The sequence below is a fragment of the Drosophila sechellia genome, chromosome 3L (genome assembly GCF_004382195.2).
Source record: "Drosophila sechellia strain sech25 chromosome 3L, ASM438219v1, whole genome shotgun sequence".
Taxonomy (NCBI): Eukaryota; Metazoa; Arthropoda; class Insecta; order Diptera; family Drosophilidae; genus Drosophila; species Drosophila sechellia.
In genome coordinates, this window is record NC_045951.1 from 8,542,851 (window position 1) to 8,565,306 (window position 22,456).

The 22,456-nt window shown below is 42.4% G+C and overlaps 3 protein-coding genes across 7 annotated transcripts in view; 1 reads left to right on the top strand and 2 right to left on the bottom strand.

Annotated features, from left to right (window-relative positions):
* Positions 1 to 164: 164 nt before the first annotated feature.
* LOC6604931 (paramyosin, long form) lies at positions 165 to 12,319 on the bottom strand. 2 transcript variants are annotated; one of them, XM_032717609.1, is made up of 9 exons: positions 11,973 to 12,319; positions 11,293 to 11,349; positions 9,361 to 9,447; positions 9,130 to 9,296; positions 6,622 to 7,493; positions 6,435 to 6,562; positions 6,252 to 6,364; positions 1,426 to 2,041; positions 165 to 1,346 (listed from the first exon to the last, which is right to left on the bottom strand). In XM_032717609.1, the coding sequence occupies exons 1-9, from the start codon at positions 12,093 to 12,095 to the stop codon at positions 870 to 872; spliced, it is 2,640 nt and encodes an 879-aa protein (XP_032573500.1). In that variant the 5' UTR covers positions 12,096 to 12,319; the 3' UTR covers positions 165 to 869. The 2 variants fall into 2 exon arrangements, with proteins under 2 accessions (XP_032573500.1, XP_032573501.1); XM_032717610.1 differs by lacking the exons at positions 6,252 to 6,364; positions 6,435 to 6,562; positions 6,622 to 7,493; ... (2 more) ...; positions 11,293 to 11,349; positions 11,973 to 12,319 and adding exons at positions 4,163 to 5,227; positions 5,722 to 5,829; positions 5,899 to 6,000.
* A 3,926-nt stretch (positions 12,320 to 16,245) lies between these two features.
* LOC6604932 lies at positions 16,246 to 16,790 on the bottom strand. Of its 2 annotated transcripts, none has more exons than XM_002029739.2 (2): positions 16,670 to 16,790; positions 16,246 to 16,612 (listed from the first exon to the last, which is right to left on the bottom strand). In XM_002029739.2, exon 2 carries the CDS (start codon positions 16,596 to 16,598, stop codon positions 16,314 to 16,316), a length of 285 nt encoding a protein of 94 aa, XP_002029775.1. In that variant the 5' UTR covers positions 16,599 to 16,612; positions 16,670 to 16,790; the 3' UTR covers positions 16,246 to 16,313. The 2 variants fall into 2 exon arrangements, with proteins under 2 accessions (XP_002029775.1, XP_032574503.1); XM_032718612.1 differs by having other exon boundaries at positions 16,246 to 16,640; positions 16,718 to 16,776.
* Positions 16,791 to 20,593: 3,803 nt separating this feature from the next.
* The window catches only part of LOC6604935 (FH1/FH2 domain-containing protein 3), a 38,798-nt gene continuing 36,935 nt past the window's right edge, over positions 20,594 to 22,456 (top strand). For 2 of the 3 annotated variants that reach the window (XM_032717321.1, XM_032717322.1), the window contains exon 1: positions 20,595 to 21,461. In XM_032717321.1, coding sequence (XP_032573212.1) covers positions 21,441 to 21,461 — 21 coding nt within the window. In that variant the 5' untranslated portion in view covers positions 20,595 to 21,440. Of the gene's footprint in view, positions 21,462 to 22,456 lie in introns of all 3 variants that reach the window. The other variant, XR_004361660.1, reaches the window with a different exon arrangement.

Sequence of the window (22,456 nt, forward strand, 5' to 3'; positions counted from 1 at the left end):
CCAAACTTCAATAGATTAAGTCCACTAAGGTTCGCAGCTACACCATTTAGAAATCTTGAAGACCCCCCATTATTAAAACCGAATTTCACTTACAATTTCTTATTGTTATTATTATGAATAGAATTTCGTTTTTATTGCAAGATACAAAGTAAAAAATGTGAAAATTGCTCAGTTTTGTTGATGCTGATTTAATGTAAAATTCAAATTCGTTACGAGCACACAGAAATTTACCTACTAAACATTAAGTGAACTAAAAACAAATAGTAGAAGCGGTTGTAACTCGGTTAACTCGATGCTGCGGTGGCGTGCTTAGTGGGATTTCGGTGACGATTATCATTTCCATTTCAAGTTATTAAGTTTTAGTGCTTTTCGTTCAAATGGGCTCCATTTCCATCAAACGTTATTGTTCAGCCAACTCGGTTGATCTCTCTCATCTCTCTACGTACAAGTATTATATATCGTATGTGGTATATATCATATCTCTAACGCTAGCAAAACTCTGCCAAGTTTTCGTTGGTTTGTTTTTATTTTGTTTTTAGGTTTTCAGGTTCATTATTTTAATTAAATTACATGAACTTCAAAATAGTATTATTATTATATAGATAGGATGTGTAGTGTTATGTATTTATAGTGTGTAGCCTATACGAGCCCCCGCCGAAGTCCACTGGGTTCTTGATCGTTGCCGCGGCGTTTGGGGGTTGACAAAAAAATTTAAATTATAAAAACTTTCTCACGCAATTCTCGTTCTCGTCCTGCACTCTGAACTCTGCCCTCCGCTAGATGGTCTTCTTCATGGGTTCGGATTGGTTGTGTTCGGTTCTTCGGTTAGCGTTTGATAATGAAATGATCTCGGTGCGGAGCGCGGGGCTCTATTCGGTGATCGTCCTTGTGGTCTCCTGGATGTACACCTGGGATCCGGGCACCGTCGAGGTGGTGACGAATGTGCGGTGCTTGGCGCGGATGATGTTCAGGCTGGACTCGGCGGTGTCGGCACGATCCTCGGCAGCCTCCAGCTCGCGCTGGAAGCGGCGCACACGGGTGGTGGTCTGCTGGGAGACTCCCTCCTGCTCGGACAGCTGGCGGCGGTAGATGTTGATCTTGGCAGTGGACTTGTCCAGCGCGTCCTGCAGCAGGATGAGGTTCTTCTGGTCCTCCTCGCACTGCACCAGCACCTCCTTGACGGTGCGCTCCTTCTTGCGCAGAATCTTGATGGTCTCGGCGTGGCGGCGCTTCTCCTCCTCCAACTCCAGCTCCAGATCGCGGATGCGGGCTTCCAGCTTGCTGATGATGCGCTTGCTGCCGGCGACGGCGTTCAGCTCGACCTCCTCCAAGCGGATGGACAAGTTCTGGGGGAGATAGCAAAGTTCGTGGAGTCATATAGTACCAGATACGTAGTAAATTTTATCCTAAAACCCAAACACGCACCTTGACTTCGACTTCCAAGGACTTCTTGATGGTCTCCAGCTTAACGATGCGCTCCTGCTCCTCATGCACCTGCTCGACGACATGCTTGAGCTCCACCTGAACCTTCTGGTAGCGCTCGTCGCTGATGCGTAGCTCCTTGGACACCTCCTCGTAGTCGGAGGCAACCACGCTGAGCTCCTGCTCCAGCTTGGACTTGATGGAGACGAGGCTGACATTGGCGGTGGTCAGTTCGTTGATGCGGGAGGCAGCCTCCTCGTACTGCAGCTCCACGGTGCGCTTGGCACGGTTGGCGCTGTCCAGGTGCGAGCGCACCTCCTCCAGCTCGCCATTCAGACCGGCCAGACGGCGCTGGGCAACGGCATACTGGTCCAAGGTGGCCTGCAACTGGCGCTGGACATCCTCGTAGTGGGCCTGCAGTTCGGTCAGCTGCAGCGACTGCTTCTTGATCACCTTCTGCAGATCGATGTTGGTCTTGTTGGCCACATCCAGCGACATCTCCAGCTCGGTGATCTGGATCTGCAGCTTCTTCTTGATGCGGGTCACCTCGGTCTTCAGCCGGGTCTCCGCCTCGATGACGCGGGCATTGAGCTGCTCGATCTCGATCGAGGTCTGCTTGCTACGGATCGAATGCATTCATTAGAACTTTGACACATTTTTCCACCATTTATCAATTGAATTGATTACCGAGAAGTAGCCCCAGTTTACCACACAATGACCCTCCGTCGATTCGCTTTGCTGGCTCTATTTTTGGCCCCAATGCCTGACCCACAATTTTACATTTTTCGCACCACTCAGCAGTTGGGCGCACTCAACCACCAAGCACTCAACCACTCAACTCAGGTGCTCTGGCATTGTCAGAAATGTTTCATTGTTTCGCTGGCTGCTGCATTCGCGAATTTCGGTGTATTTTTACGCATGATAAAGACATCGAACTTGTCACAAATAGTTGGGGCTTACATGCCAAACTATTTGCCGACTAGTTCCTTCTCCCCCTATGCATTTGTTTTTTTGTTTTTTGGGTAAGTGCATCATGCGTCTATTCTTGGGCGAAGGTGCAGCGATGCCAACTAAATTTGAGTAATGTTTGCGCTTCTGATACTCTACCTGATTCACTTTCTAATTTAATTCAAAGATGTGTACCTGTTGCAATTAGTGATAAGTGAACATGACTACAGAATTCTATTTCAGTGGCGATAGGTCATTTTACAATGTGGTAAAGTAGAAATTATTACTATTGAAAACGTAGCTAATGGATTTCCAGTATCTAACAATTTTTGAGTTTGGAGGAGTATCTTTATGATGCTTAATTTGCAGAATCATTTCCCCTTTCTTGGTTATATAACAATATTATTATCCCTCATCAGTCAGTATTTCCTAATTCCTATGATTATTCTTGTTTAGTCGAATACTATGCTTTCTTAGAAGAGCCCCTGTGTTGGTTACTTAATCTGAAAATCATGTGTGTGTGCCCATTGCTGTCGTTTTGCCAAGGTATTTGGCTTTCTAGTGTCTTAGGTAGAAGGCTTAAGCATTCCCATTTAGATTTTAATTTTTCCCCGCCATTGTTTTCAATGTTTACGCAAAAATATTTGCTGGGTCTAATGTTGTTCTGTTTTTTTTTTTCTTGTCGCCACCTCTTCTTGCCATTGTTTTTGCTGTCATGCGCATCAGTTTTCTTTTCAGTTGAAAATAAAATAAATCTCGATTTGAAGGACAAACCCAAAGAAATAGTTGGTCGGACCATCTACGCGCAAATCGGACTGACAGCCTCGAAATTTCTGAGGTGCGGGTGCGAAATATGATAGGACTGGTCTAAAAACTGGTTATTTCAGGGATTATAGTAACTTGACATGTTCTACAGATAAGAGTGTTGATTATATACTCAATTTAAACAAAGACTAGAAGGTTTGTTTAGATGCCCAACACATGAAGCATAAGAAACACCCACAAAGTTTCTAATTAATGACCAAATTGCTGGCGATTTTCTGCAATTAGCCGTGGTCAAATATGCTGCGCATAATTCTGTATAAATAATTTTCAGAAGACTGCACAACAGACACAATGCTAGAGGAACAAAACAAGATCGCGATTCGCAAAAACTCTTGAAACAAAAATACATTTTGTGCCAGACGAGGAACGACAAACAGACAAATAGAGATGCCAAATTGCCGGGTCGGGGGAGGAGGTTCTAGGATGCTCAGACAAAAAATTGAGCTGCAATTCAAAAATGTTCGCATTTATTCAAATTGCCCGGATGGGAAGTGCACAGAGAAACGCAGTTCGATCCACTTGATATTAACACAATTTTGTGGGCTTCGGAAGTGGATCTTTTAATATCTCGAGATAAATATATTGAACCACTCCATGTCATTTAATATGTGTAAAGAACTGTTTCGTATATGGAAAAGTAAGCAAAATAGAGGCCTCTAAAAATCATATATTTGATTTTTAAAAGGTTTTCTCCGCTCTTCGATGTGTGCAGTAACACAAATATATCCTTTGGTATACGTTTGAGATACATTTCGGATCGTCAAAAATGATTAAGCACAAGGTGCTTGAAATCTAAGATATCGAATGAAGCTATGAGCGAAAGGAGGGTCTGGAATTGGGCAGGGAATTGGGATTAGGGACATCGACCTGGACCTAGTGCTTCCAATACACATAGCTATAGTCCTTGAGCTTGGGATGGGTGCGCAGGACCTTGCGACAGATCCAGCACTTATCCTCAATGCCACACCTGCTGTCCGCGTAGAACTCCACAGTGCGCTGATTCAGGGTCGACAGTTGACGCTTCACATTGTGGAGCGACGAGGAGACGCGATGGTCCAGCTTGTCCACCAGCCGGTCGTCCATGAGCTCGATATGGAGCGCATGGGCGCGATACTGGCCATCGAGGGGGGAGGAGGAACGCGAACGGGCACGCGAAACTGCCCGACTCGAGCGCACTAAAGTTTGGGCGATGTAGTCTTCCTCCTCCTTCTTGGCCGTCTTGATGTTCTTCTCCGATTCGGAGAGCAGCGCCTGGGCGATGGCACTGGCGGATTTGCCGCGAATCGAGCGCTTGAAATCGTCGGACATCTTGTCGAGTTCGTTATCCAATTCAATCTTACGGATGCGCTGCAATATCTTTAGGGTGTCGCGTTTGATCAGATCCTCGAGCTCCTCCTGACGGCGGCGGCGGCGCTGGCGCGATCTTTCGACAACTGTGTCCGGTTCAATGTACTTGGTCACTCGCGATGCGTCGACCAACTTTTGTACACTGAACGGCGAGCGTTTCTGGGCCCGAAAGTTAAGCAATATCTCGTCGGCACGAGCGGCGCAGGTGCGCGACAATCGGACGATCTCGTCGGCGTTATATTGTCGCACCGCATTTGAGGGACGGTACTGCTTCAGGCCCCTTTCGCTAACCCACGGCAGGTGCGGCTTCTTGACCTCCAGACCCTTGGCCTTGGCGTCCAGATAGTCCAGCATGGGCTGGTAGAAGTTCATGGTGTACCCATAGTTATCCTCATACGTCGTCGTCGTCGGACGGAAGCGGGAAGGTCTTTGTTTAAAGGCTAGGGCCATGGTTTAGGAAGGGGATTTTTTGGGGGGGTCGGATTTATCAAGGCGGTTGTGATGGTCTAATGGCCTAATGTGTTTTCTTAAGAGTACTTTAATTAAAGCTACAATTGTCGCCGCCTCTGTGTGTCGCCTTGTCGCCTCTGTCGCCTCTGTAGCTTCGGGTCTCTTGGGTTCTCCTCGGTTGGCAGCAGTGGCAGTTGCTGCTGCTTTGCAAATAAATTTTCAAATTTGTCGAAATCTATAAAAAGATTGCATTTCGTTTCTTTCAGCTGTTGGCATCGGGCTAGGTATGAGCATAATGACGACAATAAAATCATCATCACCATCATCATTATCATCATCATTTGTTGGCAGTCAATGTGCGGCTATGATTGATTCATTTTGGCAAAGTGCTCATAGACAATGTCATAATAGCAAGGCATTTTATGCAATAGCCATGGAAGACTGTAAGGAACTAGGGAATGTGTCTAAAAGTGCATATATTGTATCTATGTTTGTAAAGTTATTTGAACATTCCAAACCATTGATTTTGATTTGTACAAGTTCAGATAGAGCACTTCTATCGATTTCACAATATCATTTAATTACCGGAAACGTGTGTAAAAATTTAACAAAATCAAGGACATCTATTAAGATCAAGCATAATGCACACTTAACTTATCTGTTAAGATCACTTCAATCACAGACCAACACTGACCACCAACTCGATTGATGATTGATCCAAAAACCTACCACTTGCTGGAGAGCCACTCTTCAACTCGAAAGTTTTCTCAATGGGTTCTTTCGATTTTCAACAATGAACCCACTTTGATTGTGTAATCACAGCAACTGCGCAATTTTCTGCGGAAAATTAGATACGGATTTTAAGAAAATCGTTATGGTTTTGAAAACCAGATGGATATAACCCACTTCTTGAGCTGAGCCTGTGGACCTTCAGTGGGATCAGGATCTTTTGCCTGGCTTCCTAAATAGAAAACTAATGCCGTTGCTTTTTGTGCGACTAAAGAACTCGAACTGATTGCTAATTGCTAAATGGGTCAGTTCACTATCAATTGTGTTGGCAATTGCGAAAGCGATTGCGAATCAATCGAATAATTTCCCCCTTGGGGCCTTGAGGGGTGTTTATTTTTTTTGGGGCTTCCGCTTTGGCAGGGGAAGCGACAACCTTCGTCTGTTCTCGTTGTCACTCGTGGGGCAGTGACGTGGGGCTACTTCCAAAAGGGGGGTTTACGCTAGTTCCCGATTCCTGGTCAGTAACTTACCGAATGGCCTCGATCTCCTCATCCTTCTCGGCCAGACGACGCTCGGCGTCGTGGCGGTACTGGTTGAAGTCGGCGGCCAGACGCTGTCCGCGCTGCTCCTCAGCCTTGCGGCCCTATAAAATAATATTACACAAATTATTAGGATTATAACTAACAATATGATATGTGCTACAGATTACTTACAGCCTCGGCTTCCTTGTAGGCAGCGGTCAGCTCATCACGCTCGTTCTCCAGACGACGCAGCTCCAGTTCCAATTCGTGCAGACGACGGTTCAGTTCGTTGATGGCACCCTTGGCCTCATGAAGATCATCTGGTTAATAAAAGGTTATTATTAATATATCAATTATGGATTTTAGAATGGTAACGCACCTCCCAGTTTCTTGTTCTCGCGGGTCAGCTGGTTGTTGTTGTCCTTGACCTTGTCCAGTTCGTGGACAGTGCGGACGAGGTCGGCGTGCTTGTTCTTCAGGTCGCGCTGGCTGGTCTCGTACAGGATGATGGTCTCGTCCAGGCGGCTCTTCAGCTCAACGTTGTGCTTCTCGAGGGTGTTGACCGACTTGGTCAGCTCGCGGCAGCTGTTGTTGGACTTCTCCAGATCGATGATGAGCACCTCCACCTCGCTGGCCAGGCGCGTCTTCATCTTCTCCAGATTGTTGACCTTGACGATGAGGGACTCGATGTGCTCCTCCAGCTCGGTGATGCGGACCTGGTACTTGCGACGGATCTCCTCGACCTCCTCGGCGCGGGCAGCCACCTCGGAGTTCCACTTGTTCTGCCAGGAGGTGGCATCGGCATTGGCCTTGACCAACTGACGTTCCAAGTCGATGCGGGCCTCGGACTCCTCCTCGAGTTGATTACGAACCGAGTCCAATTCGATCTCAACCTGATGCAGAGAGGATTCGAGCAGCGAGCGACGACGGTCCTCGTCCTCCAAGCGACGGCGGGCGTCCTCCAGCTGGGAAATGACCTGGCTCTTGGAGAACGAGACCGTGTCCAGCTGGACCTTCAGATCTTGGACGTCCTTGGTCAGCTCAATGTTCTCCTGCGAGAGGCGGGATCGGTGGGAGCTTATGTCGATCACGGTGCGGTTGAGCTCCTCGATCTTCACGTTCAGCTCGGTGATCGAGACCTCAAGCTTGGAGATGTGCTTCTCCGACACGATCTTCTCCTTGTTGTAGGACTCGATCTGGGAGAGCAGCTCGTAGACTTCGGTCTGGAATTTGGCCTTGTCCTTCTCGGCTCTGAAAGCATTCGGTTAAAAAGAAGGAGGAGAGGGTTCTCCACTTTAGATTTGGGGGTCTATGATCACAATCCCGATACTTAGTCATGGTTTGTGAGATCGGCCAGGCTGTGAATCGCTAGCAAGTTTGAGTGGATCTGCGAGCCTTCGGCCATCGTTCGAAAGGTTACCGTTGGATTATCAAACGGTGGTCGAAGGCTCAGCAGGCCAAGGGTTAAGATCATGTTGGGTCTGCCTGGAAGCAAGCTATGATAATTGATTGTAAAATAAATATGCATAAGCTGGGACGAATAGATAGGATATGTAATTACTCCGACCAGGGTGATTCATAATTCGATAATTCGATAATTTCGGTAAATTTGAGAATGTATCTTATACATATATGAATTTAATACCATCGTAATCTTTTATAATCGTAGTGGTTATATATTTAGTTCAGTCTGTTCTGGATCGATCAAAGTAATCCCATTACATATCGCCTTGATTATCGATCGAATTTTCCGTGTGCATTTGCCAGCTTTTCCACCTGTCAGGGGCTAGAATCGGTGCAACCGACCTTTCCCACCCACAAGCTGAAAAGCCAGCCAAAAAACGTATCGGATTTCCATAATACGCGATGGGTCGGAGCGGGACAGCAACAAAAACAATAAACACATTTTCTATATGATTCAATCAAAGACATATTTGGGTTGGAGCGTTGGTGCGAGCGAGAGGGAGCGATGCAGGGAGGCGGTGGGAGCGGAATGGCAACAGCAACAAAGAGCCTCTGTGCTCAAGAATGTGGATGAAAATTTCAAAATTTCTATAAATAAATTTCCGCTCAGAAAGAAAATATGGTATGGGGGTGGTGGGCATAACAACATATGGAAGAAAGTTTCGCTGTGCGAAAGCTTTCCGAAGCTTTTTCGATAGAGTGGGACGTCTGCTTGATCTTCCGACCTTCCGTCCTTGTCTTCAAACGGAAGTGCGCAAACTCGGGCGCACCTATCTTAAAGGTGGAAATCTTAAAGAACGCAAGGAAACTCAATTTTGAACTTGATTTAAGGAAACTAAGACTTAGGATCTCAGTTGATTTTGATTTATTCAAAAGCATATTGATCTACGTGACTAGTTATCTTTTGATAGCCTTGAATTGCTGCGATTTCAAAATTCCTGGGAATTTATTTTTGGAAATCGCTCGCATCGATTTGGAAATATGAGAGGCGGCCAGCAACCGAAAGTTTCTCGAATTTTTTCTCAAACGTTTGGCCTTTCGGCCGCGATTTGTGCCAATAGAACTTGCAAGCCATGCAGGTTTATGTTTTCTGATATTTTTTCGCTTTGCATTTCGCTTGTCATGGCATTTTGATGAATGGTTTATGATCTGCTTTTTTTTTTTTGTTTTGGGTCAGCGGGGCAGCGCAAGGTTAGCCATTGTATTGTTTAGTTACTGCACGAGATCTCGAGATATTGAAATGTCCGCAAGAGCCAGCTGACGCCACTTGATCATCATCATTGGGGGCAAATAAATATGTTCTGCGGATGCATGACAGCTCGGGATGGAGATGTTTATGTTTTGGATATGGTATGGTTTCTGGGTCAATGGAATGGAAATGGGGACGTCGGTGGCGATGGCCAGAGCCTGTTGGAATGCCTACCTGGCCTTGTTTTTCGTTAGGATTTCAACCTGTTCCTGGAAATCCGTGATAATTTCGTTGTGCTTTTTCTTCAAAAGCAAAGTGGTCTCCTCCGACTCAAGATGAACATCCTCAAGCAGCTTGCGCAGCTTCAGCAGCTCAGCGTCGCGCTTGCGGTTGGCTTCAAACTGGGATTGGAAGATACATCAGTTATGGTTGGATTGCAATATCGATATACCACATGGTACTCACTTGATGTTCAGCACCACCTTCGGCCTCCTCGAGACGCTCGGACATCTGAATGACCTGAACGCTGAGATCGGCTTTCTCGCGCTCGATCTGAAATTTGAAGAATATAAGCAGAGATTAAGACGAGATTCCATCAGGGACTTGGTATAATGTAAAGGATCTATAAATACCCTGCGCTTGCCATGCTCTGTGGCTACTCAAACAGCCCATAATAAAAATTATAAATCACATTAATCAGTCAAAAATAATTATGCACATGCAACACCTAAAATTACAATGGCATCTTGCCAAGAAATCTTCCACGCAGAGGTGTAGCCATAGTCCGATTGCATCCACGATATACGCGTCTATATATGCGTATATATCTTTTGTGGGCGGTCGCACACCGCTTTCCTAGATTGCATTTCCAAAAAGGCATTCGAACATTTTTCGCTTGAACAGAAACATTTTTTGTTGGCTCCCTCGGAATCTAAACATTTGCTTTTCGCCTTTGTCGACGACCTCGTTTGGTCAATTTTGCGAATTGCAATTAAATGCTATTTTATGAAAGCTATGTGCTAGATGCGGCCAGTGGGATTTCTGGTATTTGGAGCTGTCCGAAGCAATCATTAAAAATTCAGCTTACTAAAATGCCCCAAGCCTAAATAAAGAACGCATTGGTCTGATAAATCTCTTTTAAATCTCTCGCTGAATATGTTTCTACATTTATGTTTATGATAATACCTAGGCGAACATGTGTTTGTCCGTTCATTTGGCATAACAAAAAGTTGCCGATTGCCACAAAGGCCACGTAAGTACGGGCCGTAAATCCATTTGCGCCATATGTATCTTGTAGATACATGTTTTTGCCGCCTATATATGCATATGTGGATATGTAGAAAGAATGCCAGGCGGTGTGAAGACTTTTAATGTGCATGAAAATTATTTAATTTTCCCACAGACACACGCCCACAGACAAAAAGCGAAGATTTTCCCGCAGTGAGCGAGCGAATTTTCCTCTCTGCCGCCGCTGATCGTGAAGATGGTGATGATGATGGCTTTTTGGCTACTTTATTTTCTTTTCTTCTCTGCTCATATTTTGGTTGTTTTCAAGTTAATCATTTGCTTCTCTGTATTGAATGTCGTGCGCTAATTTTAGCCATTTTGTTCCATATATTGTGAGTGTGTGTTGGGGGCGGTGTATCTGTGTGCGAGTGCGTGCTAATAATTAAATTTGATTTTTTAACAAAATTTTCAGAACATTCCTGGCCAGCCCATTTCATTCCGGCAAAAGCTCTTCGCATTTTCTAAATTTGTAATGCCCTAGCGGATTGCGCTGAATGAAGTGCACTTTCGGCCTGCGAATTTTCCCACTTTTCTCTGGCTGTTCCTGACTTTGCTGTCTTTGCGGCGGCCGCTGTCTTTGCAAAGTCAGGGGAAAAATCTTTTATCAATGCTGCGCAAGGAAGGAAAAGCCAGAAAGCGAAAGCGATTGAAGTTCAATGCACATCATTATCATTTACTTTCACACTTTCGAAACTCTACGAAGGGTAGTTTATTCTTAGATTTGCATTTGTTTGCTGACTTTTCTATCGGTTCTATCGCTACTGCTACTTTGGTCTATTTTGATTTTATTTTGGCTTTCCACATATTTTTGCTGTTTTTAGGGTGACATTTGCGAGGTGAAAAAAGTAAAAATGGTTTTCCGTGGCGCTTTGATTTCCATTGGGTCTCGGAGAATGCGGGCTGATCTTTTCTAACTTCCTCGGATATGTCATATCTCACACGCCGATTTCATCAGCAAATAATCATCTGGACTAAGAAAGCCCCATGACGCTCTCAATAAATTTAGAATGAAAAAAAATATTCCAAAGAAACCTATATAATAATCTATTCAAAAAAAAAAAAACTTAAAAATATTTAAAATTATGAATATTTCCATATTGGATGACTCACCCTTTGACGCAACTCACGTTCAACTTCAAGATCATCTTGGAGCAAACGGATCTTGTCCTGCAAGAAAATGGTGGATAAATTTATTGAGTGTGATGGGCTTGTTATTTCATATTATTTGATTGCAACTTTCATTACAAAGCACTTTACAGCACAGTATTGATTTCTTCACAAATTTTTCTTCGATGTTTTCTCTTGTATATGTATTGCCCAGAGGTGGCCATTACATAATTTTTAGCAATGCATATGTATATACAGACACGTTTAGATACATATAGACATCTAGAATTTTGCTTCACCGAATTTTCTATATTTCCACACACAAGAACGCGCCGAGAACTTAACACACGGATATATATCTACGGTATATATGTGCATTTGATATAGAGTGTAGATGAATTTTTCGGGTTTCTTAGTTTGTTTTTCGTATTTTTTCTTGATTATATTCCGATTCTTTTTCAGTCTCTACACAGACACCGAAACAAGAGAGAGAAATTCTCGTAGATTTTGAAGAAAATTTGGCGCACACGCATTTCGTATTCCTATTCCCTGATCGGAATTCCAACGTCTTTGGGGATTTGGTGAAACGAGCTCCAAATGCGATGACGATTTCTTAACCGATACCGGTCCGCTTCCAATTTCGAATTCGATTCCGAGATGAGACGGAACGGGACGATCCTTACCTCCAAGCGGGAGAGCGAGCTCAGGTCCTGGATGTACTCGATGTTCACATCGGCGGCACCGGGTCCGGTGGACGTGGCCCGGTAGGAGTATTTCGAGGAGCGGACAGCCTGCGATGACGACATGTTTGCTAGGTCAGATTTTCGATTCTGGTTCTATAAATTAATGTGCGATCGGTTCGCGTATCTAGTATTATGATTTGTGTGTTCCTCTCAAGCGAAAATCTCTACAGCACCGCACGCAGTTTTGTAGTTGTCACCGAGTCACCGAGAAAATTCGTAATAAACGTCGGAGTAAGGCTGGTGATCTACTGAACAAGAGATCCCGTTGTCGTTCGAATAAAGAGTATTTCGTTGAATTGGTTTGGCCTGCCAGCTGAATTTGTCTATTTCAACGATTTATTCGGTTCCCTTCGGGCGCCTTCGTGCGCCTTCGCGCGCCATCGGCTCTCCGCCGATCGGATCCGAGTGGGATATACCGTGAGATATATCTATAAGCCCCCACACCTATGTGAATGTGAGTGGGACTTTCGAGTGACTTTTCACGCGGCCGTGTTGTTGTGTTAATTGCTCAGTTGTGTGGAAAATTCTTTGATTTTTCATTTCGCTTGGGCCGAAGCTTGTGTGAACGCATTTTCACGCTAGTTTGCCTGAGAGCTTGCCCCCTACGAAAATAAACTCAAAAACACGAAGTACGCCTGCTTTTCTTGTCTTTTCTTTTCTATTGCTTACCTGTAATTAGCCTGTGTCATTTGTGCGTTTCATTTTGTGTATCTAGCGTCTGGCCAGAATGTATCTACACATAAATTTTCCCAATTCTCGAACGTACATATAAGTCATGTTGAAATATTTGGCATCTTCTGCAGATCATAAAGTTCATAATTTATATTTATTGGCACATTTTCTTGGTTCAGGGGCCTCGGATATTATTTAGAAGGTAGTGCCAAACCAGTATTCCAGCACGTAGTCCCTAGACTATAAAGATTGAGATATAGTTCTGGGAGCAAACTTAAATAGAATGATTTAATTTTTGGAAACATTCTTATACTGCGGATTCTAGAACATTAGGACATCTAGAATGTTGAATACATTTAAGCGTTAGAGACTATGTATGAAATATTTGAATCATTTGATTTCAAATTGATTTAACATATATTATTATTAACAAGAAAGGAGGTTAGAGTATGAAGCCCCCAGCCAAATATCGAGCCCAAATATATATGCTATGCAGATCTCAGGGGTGTTACAACATTTTTACACAAGCAGAAAAATCATAAAAGTGTCAAAATTTTCTATGATATGCCTTCTATATTATTCGCTAACAGCCAATTAGGATTACAGCAATGTTTTCTAAAAATACTTGACTTTTGGCATCGAAACGTGTTATTCGCCAGCATAAATAAATAGACGTAGAGAGTGAAAAAAGTGTGCGAAATAAACAAAAATATACAATTTTGAGTGAATCCTTGGCCGTGCGGACAGCAGTCTGCTCAGCCTCAGACAATGCGATGTCATCTAACAATTGTTGTTCAATGGTCATGTAGATGACTGTCTCAGCATTATATCTTTTTGGCAACTGACGGGTCTCTCCATGTGCCCATAGTAAATACATATTGTGTAAATAATTTCTGTTACATTGCGAACACGCTTTGTGCTGCTGTTTTTGGCTCACTTTTCCAAAGGAACCGCAGCTTTTCGAGTGAAAATTCACGTTCGTCTTCGAGCGATCTCCTCCACCTGTGCTCCACACACAAACACACATTTGCCTGACTATACTTAAAAATGAATTTTCGCTTATTTTTAGCAACCGAATTTCGTGTTATTTGTGCCTGTTTTCTCGGCTTGCTCATAATCGTGTCCATTTTCCACACACATTTCACCTGAGGCCAACTGACTCACACATCCAGAGGTCTAGATGGGCTAACCATCCTTATATATTAGAGCAGTTTCTTGCTCCGTTCGCTTTCGTATCTTGTAGATACTTGGCTCTTCGCTGCCCATAACTTTATTTATTTTATGCATGCATATATACAATGTTGCCGCTACCCATCTGTATATATAAGTGCGCGCCAGGCAGCCGTAGAATAATATTTAACATTTTGTGTGTTTGCCACATTTTGGAATGTGTAATAATTTAAAAATAACCTGGCGAATATGTAGCAAGCCGTTCGCCGATAAATAAGTCAGCCAAAAATATCACAAAGCCAGACAAGAACGACACCTTTAGTCAAAGAATCCCATTCTCATCAAGATTTGAGTTCTATGCGTAGATGATGCCCGCTTGCCAGGTGTCTGTGTGTCTGTTTTCCGGCCCATTGCCCATCATTTTACAGCTGCACTGAGGTCAGTGATGGGGACAGGATCTCCTGGTTTCCCAATCCCCAATCTACATACCCCCATCCCATCCCCATTCCCCACTTTCCTACCTCCACATCAAGACAGAAATCACTCAGCGGCCGTTGGGTGTCTTCTAATTCTTTCATGTTTCGTGTGCCAGCTATACAAAATTAGGTCAAAATTGTTATGATCACAGATACTCACAGATGCACACACATCTCGGGGCCCGCTGCTATGCAGCTAAATATAGATCGACTTCAGCTTTATAGAGTGTGTGCCTACTTGACGCGCAGCCACTTTCTGCAAGATACTCCTCTTTTTGCCCAGGAGTGGAGCAGAGTGGAGTGGAGTGGCTGCCAGATAAGCTCAAGTGGGCGCCATCCGAGGCTCCAACGATGTGGGTGGCGCTGAAAACCCCAGCCAGCGGGCGGTGTAAATATATAAATAGCTCCCTAATGCATTCAGAAACGAACAACAAATGCGTTGCAGTTCCCTGGAAAATCGACCACGTTGCTTCCCGGTTCTTGAGTTTTCGCGAATTTTCCGCTTTCCGTTGACAAGTGGCAATCATCTGGCTGATGATTCACAAACGCCGCTCTCATAACGTCAATAGCCATTGTAGATGGCCGGTGGATATGGGCCGTTGACAAATCTGGGATTTTGCATGTCCCGGTGGCACCCACTATCCGTTGGCCATTTAGCCACATAGCATCGACATCGGGCTGTGACGTGGCGCACAATCTGACTCATTCGGATGAAAAATACGGCAAAGATGTTGCGATATATGCTGTGCAAGATATATGGGCTGGTGGGTGCAAGAAAGCGTGAAATATTCTATAATATTCAGAGCCGATGTAGCTCAAGAGTTGTGCTCAAAAAATAATACCTGCGCTATAAGGTATTAGGATTCTATAATCAAACAGAAAACAGTTTTCTGCTTGAGTAATAAACAAGCATTTCAGGAAGCACGTAATCGGTTAAAAAATGGACACAGCATTTATAAATAGACGGCCAAAATAAACCTACTACTACCAATACTAAAGACTATATTTTTGTATCTACACATTTACTCTTTCCCTTGCATGTTGATCTTACCAATGAAATGGGCTGTTGACAGATTTATTCTATGCCAGAGTTTCATTAGCATTGTATGCACCATGTCTGCAATATAAACTAGTAATTTTATTTACGATTTTATAAGTCAAATATAAAAATTACAAATTTTCGGTGTTAATTAAAAGCTTAAGAAAAATAAACATATTTTTAGTGTTTAAGAGTATTTTATATTCGTCTATCGGATTTTTATGTTTTTGTCAAAGCGATTAATCATCAAAAATATTTGCATTTCGTGATGCTAAATGCAATCGAAATTTAATTATTGTAGCCGGTGAAAAAATTACATTTGACGTTTCTAATTAAATTTAAATGTTGGTGTGCGGCTTGCGCTAAATATTTGTTGTGTTTAATGTAAATATTCTTAGCAGCGGTGTCATCGGCAATTTTTGCTGTCGGTATTCATTATGATTGGGATCGCACATACGTATATAAGTTTGAATATTTCCCGAATTTTGTATACGTGTAACAAGATTTAGAGTATGTCATGCTAATTATAGAAGTATTATTTAATTTGTTTTATTTAGTTTGTTTAATATTTTTTAGTTTCACATCAAATAGAAGCCATAGAAAAAGAAATTAAGAATTTTCATAGCCAATACACAAACCTGGAACAAGCTTACACATAGGTGGCGCATTCGGCGCAAGTGATCTAGCACTCAACATCTAGAGGGCGCAAGTGCAAGCTCTATGGAAAATGTACACATTTTGTACATACTTTTATTTCAGACAATCAATTATTTATTAAGAAATAAGTAATATATTACAAAATTTTTCTATTAATACAATAAGTTTGTTATAACATAACTTTAAAAGGCTGTATATGTTGCGTAGGGAATTCGATTTTTGTTTAATCGCGTTTGCTCAAATTATTCTAAGTCATAAACGAAAACATTAATTCAAGAAAAATTCGATAAGGTTGGTCAGCCGGCGCATGTTGACGTAGTTCACCAGCACGGCGTATGCATAACAGGTGTAGATGTAGGCCCACCACTGGAAGTGATACGACTCCTTGGATCCACCTCCACCACGAAGACGTCCGAAACCCATGTAACCATTGCCTTGCAGGATGTGGGCGTGGTGCCGTTCGGTGAGGAGGCGGCGGAATACCGCCCCGCTCAGGTAAACGATCGTCAGCAGCAAAATGAGGCGCCGCAGGTGCACCAGTAGCAGAGCCATTATTTTTCGGCGAACTGCAGAAGTCAACCTAATTTTTCATCACTTATAGAACACTTATTAATGGCTTATACCTCAGTGAGTTTTTCCGCGATTTCCTGATTTTACAAAATAATATTTACCGCAGAGCGTTCGAGATATTTTCGCATTTACGGCAGTTCTTTGCATTCCACCTTGTCGTTTTGTTTTCGTCGCATTTTTCGCCTTCCTCTGTGGTGGATTTATATATAGAAATCGGATAATTATTTGTGCTGGCAACTCTTGCCAAAAGTTTTTAGAACCGCATAGTTTTGAAAAGGGATTTCAAAAAGCTTTTTGTCTTTGGCGGCAAATAATTTCAGTATGTTTCGATTAACTAGAATAGTTTATTTATTTAGGTTTTGCAATGATTCCAAGCAAAATTGCCAAATCGAATCAAAATCCACTTCAAGTGGAGCGTACCTCTTCAGATAGCTATCAGCGCTTCCGAAATAAACTGCCTCTAAGTACTACCTTAAAAAATATCCCAAAAATCAACAGGCTGCATCCGTTTAAGATCTATGCAGTCAGGGGCGGATCTTAAGAGGAGACCATCAAAGAAGAAGGGTGAAACCTCAACGGCATTTGTGTCCGCCCCTGCGTATACGCAATGCGTATACGTAATATTCCCGCGTACGAAACAAAAAGAAATACTTGAGACCCAGGCACACACTTCTAGCAACAGCTCCATGCAATGCAACCTTGAAACAGCGATCAAATCAGCAGAGCAGCCCAAACAACAACACATCGCCACATATTTGTCGGAAAAAAGCAAACAAATCCGCTTGAACATTGCAACACGCAGTGAGGTTGGTTAAGAACAACAGCAAAAGGCGGCGGCAAAATACAATATTTAAATTAAATATTAGCACACCAAAGCGGAGCAGATCGCTGCCTGGAAAATGGGAAAAATGTGAGACGAATATGTGGCAATAGCCATCCATCTACAGCCGAGCGGAAAATAAGATGTAAAAAAAACTATTAATTGCAAATTGGGGCTCATTGTATTTAGCTGTGACATGGCAACTAAAAAGCCAGAAGCCAAAATATGTTTTATGTGCTGTACTTTGTTTATACAGAAACAAAAAAAAAAAATGTGTGTGAGAATTTTTATGAACTTTCGGGGCAATCAACCGCCTGTTAGGTTGAAATTCCAATAAGGCAATGTGTTTCAGAAAATAAGTTTTCAAAGTAGATTAAATTAAATGTCGGTTTCTTTTATAAAAATGGGAATTTGAAAAATAAAAGCAATTTTTCGCTTGAAATGAGAAGTTAAAATCTTGATATAAAATACATGTAAACCTTGCTCCATATTTGTCATCTTCAATTCAACAATGCATTTCTTCTACGCATTATAATTTGCTTCTGGAAAAATGATATTTCTCCCACAAAATGGTTTTTTATGAGCTCGCAAACAAATCGCTTCTACTTGAAGCGCCATCCCAATTCCTGATCCCCGTTCCTGTTTCCCCAAATTGGGGCTCCTCCCCCGGCAACATCGCACTCTGTTCGTTTTATTAACTAGCGTGTGCATCGTTTTATTGCATAATATGTCGCTAAAGGCACGCCCCAAAACGGCAGCAGACACACTCGTAAATTACAAATTTGAAAATCGTACGAAATGATTGAAAGGCCCACAGATTGGCCATCCTGGGATGCGGATGAAGTTGGAGCAGCACTCGGCGAGGAGTTCGCATCGCAAAGAAGACCCGGGCAGACACTGAAAAAAAAATCATAAATTAAGTGAAATGAAAAGATTGATAAACTTATTTGCAATCGATTATACGATGGAAATCCTTTTGAAGGTGACGATACTGCTGTTATTATTTATCATTTCTATATATGGCACAATGGAATTGACCTTAATTACACAATAAATTGTTATTTTTTTCTCTCTCTGCAGATGAGCGACTGGGAAACGGGGTTGGCATGGGCCAGCATGATTGACCGACTGCGTGGTGCACCTCGCCGTTGCTCCCGGGGATTGCCGGGTCTGACTTTTATGGCTGTCGGTGTATTTCTTTTTATTGCCTGCCCAAAATCCGTTTCTAGTTTTCCACCGCCACCGTTCGTTCCTCTTGATTTGTTTGCATTCAGCTTTTCAGTTTTCGGATTTCGGTTTTCAGTTTTCAGTTTTTAGCGTTTGCAGCGTTTTTTCTGGGTTGCGTTGGCGTCTCCGGCGGCAGCACGCACTGGGAAAATATTTGTGGAAAGCATGCGAAATGCACGCCTGTTGTGGATCTTTTATATTTTTTAATGCAGCGCTGAAAGCTATTTGTATCTGTCGGTCAGATTGGGTTAAGACTAAGACGCCGCCCCTGCGTGTCTTTCGTCAAAGTGTCGAGCCACTTTGCCAGGGGGCTATTAGCCCATTGATGCCGATGCTTTTGGCTTTGGCTTTTCCACTCCACGCCCTTTCTTCTCTATTAATTTAGCATCTTTGTCTGATTTATGGCGCAAGCATTCTATTTTACTCGGCTGCTATTTGGCATTTTGCGCATATTTAGTTTAAATGTCTTTAGTAAAGCCGAAACGAATGCCAGTTTTGTTTCGTATTTAGACGTCATCTTTTTAGCCGCACGTTTCCGGTGACTGCCGGCGGCAGTGGCAACTGCAAAAGTGGCACAGAGATTTTTATTTTTAAAACCAGAACAAATATGCGATATGTGTCGTTGTCTTCTGCATGATATCTGTGATAGTTTACCCGGCCATTCTTTGATACACAAATTAACCGAATAATGAATACACCCGCGCAGAGGGTAAGTAAATAAGTAAGGGTGTTTCATGATTTAAGAAAAGTAAAGATATAAATGTATCTTATTTGAAGGGGGAAATTAAAAGGCTCGATCGTAAAGTATTTTAAATAAAACTCGGAGGAAATCTTATTTGTTAAGTTGAGAGTAATTTGCATTCTCGGTTTTCATTCTAAAGATAATGATCCAAGGGAACACCTCTTCAGGTTGTACACCCTCGACATCTTTGCCCTGCCTTTCGCTGTCTTTCATTCATGAGAACATGACAGACCGCATCTGTATCTGTAGGTGACAATTATTGTTTGCATCATACATACTTTTTGTGTCACTTTCTGGATACGCCCGCACTCGATTATGATCCCACTCATCAATTAGTCACCGATGCCAAACATATTTAAATAAAATTATTCTACTTATAATAGACCAAAATAGCTATGACGGAATGAAGCAGCCTAAATAGATGCAAAATATTTTAGAGTTGCATTTTGTTAGCATTACAAGAATTTTTACGAATTTCCTTACATTGCGATAGTTGAAATCGAGAAGCTGGCACATATAGCCGGTTGGCCGATTTCTGTCAGATATATATGGGGAGCAGATACACACGGGAATAAGTAACGATATGAATCAATGACGACACGAAGCCTTAAATGCTCTTTGTTATGACTATAATTTTCTTTGTGGCCAAAAGTTGCACAATGTATTTCGAACACTTATAAAACTCAATTTTAAATGCTCTGACTAATAATTAGGCAAGAAGTTAATTTTATAAATAGATATTATTTCGTTAATTTTCGTTTAGTTCTATTGACATAATTAGGTTGTTTTGTTATATTTTAGTTAGATTTACTTGTCCGCTTAGCACGAACCAGAAAAATGCTTGTCCGTTCAAAAGAGAAGCGATATGAAGTGTCCGTACGAAGGATCCGTCGTTGGAACTAGGTTGGGGACTAATAATGATACCCTCTTTCAGGGTATGTTAAAAACTTTTATTTCTTTCTCGATTGCAATTTACAAATGCGATCGCCGACTGAGGAGAGCCGGCAGAATCTCCGAGAGATCTCCGATCGAATCTCTCGCTTGCCGAAAATACACGCACACTCAAAGCGAGAGCGCCGGAGATTTTCCTCCACTCAGCTTTTCACGCAATTCGGTGCGAGGGAAAATCTCGGCACAAAAATATTTTCACTGCGGCCAGACAGTTTTCCTTTGACAACGCGCCGAGTCGCACATGATTTTCCTCTCGGCCGGATTCGCTGTGGGCCAACAAAAAATCGAGAACTGAAAACAAAAATCGCGTTTGCATGCGACACAATCTTTCAGCGAGTGTGTGAATGTTGCTAAATTTATAAATAACAGCTTAAGTTGTGCTGCTCCCAAAGTAAATTGAAATAAAAGCAAAAGTGATATGCGTTCCCGTCGCCGTGAAACGGAAAACGCAGGCGATGGAAAATGGGAAAATAGGAAAAAATAAGAAAAATAAGAAAAATATCAACGCATAAATAAAGCGCGAGCCTCGCGTCCGATTCTGTCGCATTCGCCGGCTGCATTCCCAAATAGATCGGGGTGCTATAGGCTATATCTGCGCGTATGCCCTATAGGCACCGCCAGTATATATCCCAAACCTGCCCGGTGCGTGCCGGTGGATTATGTAAAGTGGCACACGGCCGATCCCGATCACGAAGTGATCGCCGAGCGCGAATAAAAGCAAAGAAAATAATAATTTACCAAGCAGAAAAGAAATAAATACAATAAAATAAAATGGTATAAAATAGGGGAATGCAGAGAGAGTGTCGTAGAAATTTGTCGCACGCGCGCGATTTCAGTAAGTGCATCTAATTTATTTTGCATCTATTGCAATTGAGAGGCGGCATCCGGCAGATACGTTTTCGTAATTGTCGTCAGCGGTTCGAGTTCCTCCGTTTCGATCTCGCGCGAGTGCTTGCCAGATTGGATTACCAAACCCAGGCCATACCAAAATAAATTATAAACCAATTTTGAAAGGGTGATAAACATATTGTGACCGAATTTTGATCAGACCTGCGATCGAGGATCGCTTGCCAAGAGCAACGTAATGTCGTCCTACCGCAGTTATGTAAGTACTAGTTAATGCAGCGCCAACTATACGTATCTGTATCTGCATAATACCTACTCATACTTATAGTGTGTATCTCGATCTGAGTATCTTCGCTCTGTGCCTTTTTGCAATTCTTCGCATCCACGGATTTTGTTTATTTCGCAGATACATACGTTTGCGTTTTATATGCCACATAAAATGTATCTGAATGTTCGCTCTCGATGTGGTGGGCTCCAGATCCATTGATAAACAATTTAGATACAAATTTGCTCATTGTCTGGTTTTTGGTTAGGATTTGCGTCTAGTTGATTGTTTTAATTTCCTATCCACACAAATAGCACAAATTATGGCCGAGGTGTGGCTACTGAATGAACGAATTGTTTAGTGTTTGAATAGCAAACCAATGTATGAATAAATGGCTTTTACTTTGGCAAAGCAGGTTAAGTGCCGAATTTAAAACCTATTTAACTTGATTTATGTTAGTGCTTGCGTATTTGCACAGTTGTCAAAGGAATTAATGTTGAGTTATTTGACAGATTTTATGGCAGATTCATTATTGCTACTGACCAATTGTTGACAGTTCCCAAGTAAATATTTTGTGTTATTTATTGACTTAACCATCATATTTATTAATATTATTAACACGTTCAACATCATGTGATACTCACACGGTTTGAATAAAAAGTGCACTGTGATAGGTATAAATCCTATAATCTAAATACAACCACTTAATTTCGATTGTCATTCCCCAACTTTGATCGCTTTCTACTAATCCCCTTTATGTTCAACTCATTATATCCTTTTGTTCCCAGGCATCCAGTTTATGACTTTAGCCTGACTTTTGACTCATTGGGCATAAATCAATTAAATATTTTTCGGGTCTCAGAATCTAATAAACTGATCAATTTATGGGCGGCAAACAACAAGTTTCCACCCCATCCCACGCACTTCATCTTCTCCCGAGTCATTTCTCCAATTATATTTAGAATGTTTCTAAAAATGTTGGGAGTAAA